General features: G+C 43.4%; 2 protein-coding genes across 2 annotated transcripts in view; one reads left to right on the forward strand and one right to left on the reverse strand.

The window, feature by feature from the left end:
* LOC138950423 (uncharacterized) overlaps window positions 1-2,623 on the forward strand; it is a 34,523-nt gene extending 31,900 nt beyond the window's left edge. The window contains exon 4 of the mRNA XM_070322164.1: window positions 2,144-2,623. Coding sequence (XP_070178265.1) covers window positions 2,144-2,623 — 480 coding nt within the window. The remainder of the gene's footprint in view (window positions 1-2,143) is intronic.
* The window catches only part of LOC138968196 (large neutral amino acids transporter small subunit 2-like), an 89,175-nt gene extending 78,846 nt beyond the window's left edge, over window positions 1-10,329 (reverse strand). Inside the window, exons 1-3 of the mRNA XM_070340750.1 lie at window positions 9,954-10,329; window positions 8,729-8,887; window positions 7,562-7,697 (exon numbers count right to left, since the gene is read on the reverse strand). Of these exons, the coding sequence (XP_070196851.1) occupies window positions 7,562-7,697; window positions 8,729-8,887; window positions 9,954-10,163 (505 nt within the window). The 5' untranslated portion in view covers window positions 10,164-10,329. The remainder of the gene's footprint in view (window positions 1-7,561; window positions 7,698-8,728; window positions 8,888-9,953) is intronic.
* Window positions 10,330-10,778: the final 449 nt, after the last annotated feature.

The raw sequence follows: 10,778 nt of genomic DNA on the forward strand, positions 1-10,778 counted from the left end.
TGTGGTGGCTTTTATTTTAAATTCTTTATTAAAACAAGGTTAATTATCATTATATTAAAATATAGCATTTTAGTCATCAAGTTTTGTGTGTGTTTGTGGTAGTTATTAGTAGTGCAAATCCACATGTATGCATAATAAGTATGAATGTACGTCTTTTGTGTATGTGGTTAGCACGCGACAAGCCACTGGGGCGGTTGTAAGAAATCCCGGCCGGTTGGGGGCCGGTTGGGATTTTGGGGGGCCGGTTCAATTTTTGACTTACTGGCCCCCCTGGCCGGTAGCAAAAAAAAGTTAAGGTACACCCCTGGCCAGACAAGATCACCAACGAGATGCTTCTACATTTAGGCACAAGGGCAAAAACACAGCTACTGAAGCTCTACAACAACAGCTGGAAGACTGGCCATGTCCAGCAAGTCTGGCGAAAAGCTGATATGGTCCCGATCCACAAGAAGGGCAAAGACCGAGCGAAGGCGGACTCATACAGACCCATCAGCCTCACTAGCTGCGTGGGCAAACTCATGGAACGGCTGATCAACACCAGGCTCACTTGGCATCTGGAGAAGAACAACACCTTTTCTCCAGAACAGGCCGGCTTCAGGCAACATTGCTCGACCGAGGACCAGGTGACATACATCGCCCAGAAGATCGAAGATGGCTACCAGGACAAGAAACACACCCTGACGATCTGGATTGACATGGAGAAGGCCTTTGACAAGGTCTGGAAGGAAGGGCTGAAGCTGAAGCTTCAGAAGAGTGGCGTGGCCAGATGCATTATCCAGTGGATTTGCCAGTACTTGAACAACAGGAAAACAAAAGTCCATGTAAGCGGGCAGTACAGCCAGAAGAAGACGCTGAAAGACGGAGTCCCACAGGGTGGAGTCCTCAGCCCCACCTTGTTCCTAGTCTTCATCAACGACATCGTCAAGGACCTCCCTCGAAATGTCCATGGAGCCATCTACGCGGACGATCTTGCACTCTGGTGCTCAGAAGAGCACATCACAACAGCAAACTACAGGATGCAAGAGGCGCTGAAAGTGCTTGAGGACTGGACAAAGAAGTGGCTCGTCAACATCAACACCAGGAAGACCACTTACACGATCTTTAGTCTGTCCCCGAAAGAACTGAAGGCCAACCTCAAGCTCTGCGGACAGACGCTGCAGGCTGACAACACCCCCACGTACCTTGGCGTGACCTTTGACAGGCGACTCACCTGGAAACAGCAGACAGAGAAAGTCGAAGCCAGAGCCAAGCTAAGGTTAGCACTAATGAAAAAGCTAACTGGCACAACGTGGGGCGCAGATGCAGCAAACCTCAAGAAGATGTACGTGGGCAGCGTCAGACCAGTACTTGAGTACAGAGTAACAGCATGGGGCACAGCAACCAAGTCAAATTTTGACAGAGTCAGCAAGGTGCAGAACCAGGCGGCCAGAATCATCACTGGCGCCATGCGGTCAACCTCTATCCAAGAGCTGGAAAACATCATGGGCCTTGAGCCCATGGAAGACAGAAGGGACACCAAACTCCTCACCCAGGCAGCTAAATTCAAACGACTGCCAACTCACCCCATGAAAGACAGACTGTGCCAACCAACAAAAGGAAGACTGAAGAGAGGAAGCTTCATCCACCAGACGAGGGTGTTGGAAAGGAGACACCAAGATATCCTGGACCAGCAACCCAAAGATATCCCCCAATACCTTGAAAACCCAAGCTGGAGTGATGAAGGAAGACCCCAGATACGCTGCAGTATTCCTGGCGTTGGCAAGAAAGACTCCCAGAGCTGTGCTGAACTGAAGTCTCTCACCATTGAACACATCCACAACTCCTACCCCCAACGCCAATGGACTCATGTATACACTGACGGATCTGCCGACCAGGCTGTCAGAAGTGGTGGTGCCGGAATCTACATAAAGTACCCAGGAGGTCGAGAAGAATAACACATCTCCCTCGCTACCGGCCTCTACTCCACCAACTTCAAGGCTGAAGCAGTAGCGCTCCAGACAGGTGCAGCCCACATTGAGCACAGTCCACTCTCCTCCAACAACGTTGTGTTCTTCAGCGACGCAAAGTCAGTCCTGCAGGCCTTAGACACTGCCAGAGACAAAGAACTGAATGACCTGTCATCCGCCTTGACCTCCCTGTGCAGAGCCTGCAATGGGTCCCCTCTCACTGCAACATACTAGGCAACGAAGCCGCAGATACTCTGGCAAAGGAGGGCACTACGAAGGACCAGAATGACAGATCAACCACCTTCAAAGAAGCCAAGACCATCATCAAGGCCAAGCAACACAAAAAGTGGTTGCAGCAGCACCCACACTACAACAAAAACGACGCCTTTCACCTGCTCACAAGGTCTGAGCAGGTCTTCATATTCAGGCTGCGGACAGGCCACAACCGAATGAACCACCACCTTTTCACCCAGTTCAGAATTGGCCAGTCAGACCAGTGCCCTTGTCAAACAGGCAGCATGACAACGGAACACCTGCTGCAGACTTGCCCACTACACGATGGCCTCAGGAGCCAGATCTGGGCGGAGGCAACCACGGCGCAAGGGAAGCTCAATGGCAGTCTGGACGACCTACAGCGCACGGCAACATTTGAGCGGAGCACCGGCGTTTCCATCTGAGTGATCGACAAGAAGAAGAAGAAGATATAAAAGCCACCTGTGATGTCGTATAGAAATGGCAGAACGGCAAAACATATTTCAAACCCCCGAAACTGTTCCGTCATTTCGGCTGAGTTGCCAAACGTTTTTCACTGTGGCGGGGTAACGGTGACACGGTTTGCTCAAAACTTTTGAAAATTACCGATACTTTTATGATCAAGTTGGTTAATTTACCGAAAAAATAAATCATTGCAACATTCCTCGGCTACATATGATCACATTCTGGTCAGTTTTTAGTTTATTTTCGAGAAGAAGTGAGGACATCTTGAACTGAATAGATGACTGCACGATTCACCCACTCTTCTGACACACTGCCTTTTCTAATTACTTTGAAAGACTCGTCTAAAGCAGGGGCCAAAATCAAACATTCGTAGCAACTCGAACTATACTCAGAAGAAAAAGTAAATTTTAGAACCAAAGAAGGGAAACACCCCCACACACGCATACCGAAAAAAACGTATTTAAAAAAAAAGGCTGCCAGCGAAGAATGCTCAAACTGGATTTTTGTTTTCTTATCAATTTACCCCATTTCAGCTATCTTACATGTCTTGTCATACTGTCTGTTCCCCGACAGCATCATCCGTCCGTTGTTACAACATTCCATTCGTGCATGGGCGTGGACAAGAAAGACACGTTTGACACTATCACTCTCAAATCACCTGTGTCTCTACAGTATAATACAGGTACACCATTTCACCAGCTGTGACACGCAGCTTCATGCCACTCAAACTCCCACATAAAGACTTTCCCGAACTGCCACTTCGCTGAATCGGTTCCGTTGCACTACATGTAATTGTACAAGAGGATCGGTGATTGAACAGATTGAATGGAGCGATGTGGGTCACTGAAAGATCGAGAAAGGTATCCACGAATTTCTTTCATTCCGGTCGGTAATAATAATCTCCTCCAGTCCAGGAAATCAGATCAAAAGGTAATACTCAACCAAAACGTGCACAATCATATCCTGCAAATGTCAAAACGCTATAACTTGGGGGACAAACAATAGCAATGTAGCTCTATGGCCTATGCATACATTTGTAAGCAAATCAGCAATCGTAATTGTGTGCGCAGTGAGCCGGCCATTTTTCTTTCAGGTCAAAGACGTATCAATATCAGCAGACAAGTCGTACACATTTGTGCAAGAATCTAGAGACAACCATGCACCTGTCCTGGGAACACAGGTGACTAGCCACAGCTGGTAACAGCTGAACGCTGTGTCATCACAAACACCCGACAATTACTCCTCTTTCGGGGTTGGATGAACACGACATGTTCTATGGGTTATACGTTTAACTCTAAGATCAACTAGACCATGAATAAATTTTACAATTACAGACAGTGAAACACCATTTAAAGTAGAAACATATTGAATGAAATACCGAACAAAAGCCGTGCTGATGAGTTTGCGAGACACCTTACGAATTCGTTCACCACGAACATTAAATTTTTTTATACCCACACGCTGACCTGCCACGAAAAAAAGCTGGTCACGCATTCGTCAAATTAAACAAGCTACATACGAGAGCTAACAGCTTATCAACCTGTTACCAACTTCAGCAAACACCTTTTCTTTTTTTTATTAAATATTAACGGCCTCTTTATTTTACTAGCATATCCTAAAACCGGGGAGCGGCAGGGAGACTTTCAATGCAAAAGCGCGGAACTGCAGAACCGCAGGGAGGACAGCAGTATGCCTTTATATTTCGTACGACGATTGTATTGATGAAGCCAGTTGCAGGCAGCTTTGCTGTCCTGTGTAACTCAGTGGAAACAACTCGCCATGTGATGCACACGAGGTCATGAACAATGAACTGAATAATATTCGGCTACATTATGCAACCAAAGCATAGGTTCCAGACCCACCGTTAGTAACTTCATGTTCAAACGTGGTAGGGTATGTACAGCCATCACTCACTATAATATAAAGATGTTTAAAGCATAACACAGTAATAGTCATGCTCTTGCTATACATCAAGTTGCTGCACAGACCAGAGCACGGTTGAACTGCAACTACTGGTATTGCGGGTGTGTCTATCGCCTGTAATGCGATGTGTGGTAACAACTTCTTGCATTCAACCCAGCAGAATGCATGGTGTAACAGCCCCCTAAAAACGGTTCTAGGCCGGGACATGCGTCTCAGTTTCTGGATGGACGGAATCACGTTTCTAATATGTGCCTTATCTCTGCAGACAACTCGGGCATTCATAATTTCATTGTTGACTGAAACACTCATACCACAGGAAGTGCCAAGCTGACATTTTCACTCAGCTGTGCTGCGTTGCACTTTGTATGCAAAAAAAAAAGGGGGGGGGGGGTTCACTTCAGTCTTTCGTTAGGGTCGTGATCAAGGCCGTACTAGACATGCTACACTGAATATGACGAATGTGGTTGTCGTTTGAATCTCAGTCCTCGTCCACATTTTCTTTTAACATCGATATTAAAATCCATAAAAAGTGTTCTAATACAGATGGCTACCTTTTACATGTCTTTTGTTTCCGGCCATCAGGTTTTAAAATGGTGAGTTAATCATTGGGCAATGTTCCAATGTAGCCCCGTGTGAGGTCACGGTTCACCGACAGACTGGATGAATCTCAAAATGTTCACTCTTCTTTAATTCGCAGTTCACAGACAGACTGGATGAATCTCAAAATGTTCACTCTTCTTTAATTCACAGTTCACAGACAGACTGGATGAATCTCAAAATGTTCACTCTTCTTTAATTCACAGTTCACAGACAGACTGGATGAATCTCAAAATGTTCACTCTTCTTTAATTCGCAGTTCACAGACAGACTGGATGAATCTCAAAATGTTCACTCTTCTTTAATTCACAGTTCACAGACAGACTGGATGAATCTCAAAATGTTCACTCTTCTTTAATTCACAGTTCACAGACAGACTGGATGAATCTCAAAATGTTCACTCTTCTTTAATTCGCAGTTCACAGACAGACTGGATGAATCTCAAAATGTTCACTTTTCTTTAATTCACAGTTCACAGACAGACTGGATGAATCTCAAAATGTTCACTCTTCTTTAATACGCAGTTCACAGACAGACTGGATGAATCTCAAAATGTTCACTCTTCTTTAATTCACAGTTCACAGACAGACTGGATGAATCACAAAATGTTCACTCTTCTTTAAGGTCACGGTTCACCGACAGACTGGATGAATCACAAAATGTTCACTCTTCTTTTTTAATGTCACGGTTCACCGATAAACTTAATGAATCTCAAAATGTTCATTCTTCTTTAAGGTCACGGTTCACCGACAGACTGGATGAATCTCAAAATGTTCACTCTTCGGCTCACCGACAAACTGGATGAATCTCAAAATGTTCACTCTTCTTTAAGTTTGTGACATCCAACAATTGGGCCACATCTGGAGTATGCCATCTTTTGTTATTTCAAGTTAACAGCCGTGACCCACAACGCTCACATTAATTGAGAGAGCGGAGTCAAGTGTGAGAGGTTTCTCTGTTCCGACGCGTCATTTGACATCCCTGGTACTTGAGTGTTACTGTCTGACCCCACCCCGTACCCTGCCCCGACACCGCTGTGACGTACTACATCATATGCCAGTGAACGTGACTGAGGTCGAATGAAACCTTAGAAGAAACGAATATGCTTAAAATCAGAAGCCTATTATACAAGAAGTATTTAATTCACTTGTGTTGAAATATATACCAATCATCAATATAGTGATACATCAATGATTCAACACCCTGCAAACACCACCACCACCCCCTCCCCCCACCAAAAAGGAGATATTTTTATAATAAAATCTCTCAAAGCACTGCTCTCTCCCTATCCACTGAGGATAACTGCTCCTATTTGACATTGAATCTTTAAATGTTAGGCCAGAAATTGTGTACACTTCCCCTGCATTTTTTATTTGGGGTTGGGGGGAAGGGATGGACAGAGAAAGGATGTTTTTGGAGGAAGGGATTGGGAGCAAATAAACTGCACGTTCTGACGCAACAGGCTGTCTGTGTGTGCAGATGGTTTAAACTCTCAAACAAACTGCAACTGCTGGTTCAAACAAAGGCACCGCATGGAAAAATTCCTAAACTTTGCTCAAGTCCGCTTTTAAAAGCAATTCCGGTTGCAGCCCAGGTGTGAAAAACAACAACTTTATTTGTCGTGCCAAATCAAAGCAATCACACACACACAGAGCACGACAAACAAACCCATGACATAACTAGGGGTCGCGCTGACTTTGAGTTCTTTGTGTGGGATGATGACCTGGCTACGCGCAAGACCTACGAAGCGCAGAAATATATGGCTAAAATGTGTACGGCACCAAAATGCGTAATATTAACCCATAATTTTGCAATGAGCACAACCCTTTTGTCGCCTGTCGTGTGACCAAACTGAAGATAAACACCTTAAAAGTTGGTATGACATTCTCCAGTTTCAAAGGGCATCTTGTTGAAGGTAAGACTGAGAAATAACCCAGAAATTATTATACAGGAAAACATGACTTGTGGTGTATAAGAAAATGGAACAAGGGATTGCAGGTGAGAGGAAATAGAACAAGATGCCCTTTGAAACTGGAGGATGTCATGCAAACTTTCAACGTGTCTGTCTTCAGTTTGGTCACAGAACAGGCAGAAGAAGAACAGTCGAAACTAGTTCGTGTTTATGTATTCATGTTGCAGTTTTCTGGCGAGTACATTTTTATTGTTATCTTGCACATAAAAACAAACAAAACATCCACAAAACACATTTGTATGCATGAATAAAATAAAAGCAAGAAAACGTTAGTTATAGGAACAGATCTTAGACAAAACAAATCACTCACTTTTATTTTTACATTGTGTCGTGGACAAACATACAAACAATAACGAGACATTTGATTTAACAGAAAAAGAATGATTTGCATAATTTGTCCACTTACTTATGCAAAGAGCAGCCAAGATTCTGACAGCCACATCTGGTACTTCGTCACATGGAAAAATAGGTTGCAGTGCATAATATGCAAAGGTCAAAGCTACAATGGCCTGTGCAGTGGGTCGAATTACGATGAGGTTCACCTGTCGACAAAGAAATGAATTCCTTCTAATCTAGAATGATTTACACAAAAAAAGTAAAATAAAAAAATCGTGTGACCACACATAAACTGAGCATCATTAAAATCATAACTTTGTGTTCCATTCAATTCTACTAAACTTAAAAGCTTAAAACTAAAAGCTCAGATGTTAGTGTTAAAGGCACAGTAAGCCTCCCGTAAACCATCACAGATACTGTCAGGCTTTTGCACACAGTACAAACACCCTTCCATTTGAACGCTCACGGAACGGGAACATCCTAGGTGCCCTACGTAAAGAGCAAGCAATTTTCAAAGAATTAATTTTGCGGATTGTCTCCTCACAAAATCGGACCGTGGTGCGTTTTGGCGCTAGACCTAACTTTTAAAATCTAAATAATAAATTGACAGCTCGTTACACAACCATTCTTAAATCATAAAAGAATTCTTTTTTCATCAAGACAAGATCAGTACAATTCGAAGTTTTGAAAGTTTGAAAAAAGAAAAGCCCGGAAGCAGGGTCACGCAAGGTCGTGGTTCTCGTAGCAGACGACGGTTTATGCCTATCGCCAGTTCCTCTGAACAGTCAAAAGTCATCGCTAGAGTTCTTGTGAACCAAAGCCGTTTGGTTTGTTTCGTGCATAGTCAGAGGTACATAATAACCTGCTATTGCAGATAAGCTCACAGCGAATTACAAACTGACGACAACATTGTGAAAAAGGGAACTGATCACACGGGTTCACGATGGCTCAGGGGTAAGATAAACCACGCAAAAATAAATTCGTTGAAAATTGATCGCTCTTTACGGAGGGCACCTAGGATGTTCTCAAGCGGTGAGTGTTTAAATGAAAGGGTGTTTGTACTGTGTGTAAAAGCCTAACAGTATCTGTGGTGGTTTACGGGAGGCTTACTGTGCCTTTAACACTGCACCGACACCTGACCATATATGAATCAGACATTGGCGGCAGTTAATCAGACTATGACCGATGTCCAACGCCTAACGACATCCCTGGTATGAAAGTGTGAAAGGAAACTTACCCATAGCTGCAGGAAGGCGAAGAAGGGACCAAATGATTTCAAGATGTAAGCGTAATCACCACCAGAGTCTGTGATAGTGCAGCCAAGTTCGGCATAACACAACGCTCCAACTAGTGATATCAGCCCACATCCACACCATACTAGTATAGACAACCCAACCTGTTAGAAAAAAGACAAAATCATCAGTTTAATTAGGGGGGGGAAAGGGAACAAGCTGTGGATTATATGGTAACTACTAACTTGGATGGGGGCGGTGTGTTGTGAAATCATGCAAGTAACTTTTCTTGTCAAGGGTTTATTGAATGCTCAGGTGAACACAAAATCCAAAAATATCATTCTGTTGTAGAACTTGTACACTTTATTTTGTGTGTGTTTACAACATAACGCATAAAAAAAGTTTGTCTGTTACCATTACAACCACAATTTGTATTCGCTATGTCTTACCAACAAATAAGCAAAATATACCTGAATGGTATAAGTACTGAAACAGCAATGATTTATCCAGTTTTATGTGGATTTTTCAACTTTTTGGGTAATACCGTAAACATAAACATACATCCAGAATTTTTATTCTTGTCTTTTTATATTATTTGTAGAAAAGTTGCTGATTAATTTCATGAGAGACCATATGGAAATACATATTTACAATGATACATTTATAAATTCCTCATCATCGTGCATAAAAGCAGACTTTAAAAAAAACAAAAACAAAAAAACAACGTTACAACAACAAACAAAAATATGTATCCAAAGTGAAAAATGTTCATAACAAGAACATTTGGAACGTTGGCAGTCTCTTTGTTTTTGAATTTTTTCATAACAAGAAGCTTTATCAACCAAACCTAGCACTGTGATACGGGAACGGCACGATCGCCTCCAGGCAACCTCAACTCGGATACTTCCACTCTTAATTTGGTCAACCAAACAAGGAACTCCGCTTTTTCTGCTTCACAGAGCTCTCTTAGCAACACTGGCCGTTACATCTATGCCATTACTAGACAAGATTTTATCTCAACTGAGATCCGTGGGACGGATCGGACACTAACATTTCACTAGTAGGCCTACACTGTGGGAAGCGTGGAAACAAAAATCACAAATTCGGTCGGAGCGAAGTCAAAACAAAGCAGACAGCCCACACCACGTGCACATGGCCGACGCGTGTTTAGTGAATGGGAAGCCTGTACTACGGAAACGATTCAGTGACAAAAGTCCAATCGATACTCACCGATCCAGCTTGTAGAAGTACTCCTTTCGGGGAAACGAAGATACCTGATCCTATGATTGATCCAACAATAATTCCAACGCCGTTCATCAGGCCTATTTTCCGTTTGAGTTGAACAGTTCCCGAAGAAGAATCCGCGGAAGCGGTGCTGCCGTTCACCATCGGCATCAGCTTCGGGTCTGTTACCTCAGATCCAGACATTTTGTCTTCCATTTCGAAGGGGTGTAAGCCCGTTTCTTCCTCCCCTCAAAACAGTGTCTCTCACTCAACTTCTTTCTTCTCTGCCAGCGGCCATCTGTGACGACTGAAGCAGTCGACAATAGAACCACACAACGTTGCATCAGCCTCTAAACTTCCAAGCATGCTCGCCTCGCGACACGCAAAGCCAACGCAAGGCGGAACAACTCTCATCCATTCGTTGGAGTAAGGCAGGGACTCGGGGGAGAGGACGGGAGTGGAGAAGGGGGTTGGTTGCCGGTGTCACGATTTCATCTTTCGCCCGTGTACATATTTCCCCCTCGACATATACTCAAGACTGAAATGTTGTTTCCTGGTAAAATTAAGAAGTGAAATTATTTATGGACGAAAAGCATGTCAGTTTCTTGCATGTGAAGAAAATTGGTGGTAATATTTAATAGATTTCACCCCCAAAATCGAATTCTTCGAAAACGTGTACTGATCGGTTACGTCTCTAATTGAGTAAGAAGGAAAACATTTTAGGATGAATCAAATTTCTAAGTTAAATAAAACAAATTGGTTGCACAAATTTGGCCCCATGAATGTAAGGTACACAAGGTCGCTCATCAGTACTATCGAAGGGTGTTTTTT

This window comes from Littorina saxatilis, linkage group LG1 (assembly GCF_037325665.1).
Source record: "Littorina saxatilis isolate snail1 linkage group LG1, US_GU_Lsax_2.0, whole genome shotgun sequence".
NCBI classification, from domain to species: Eukaryota; Metazoa; Mollusca; class Gastropoda; order Littorinimorpha; family Littorinidae; genus Littorina; species Littorina saxatilis.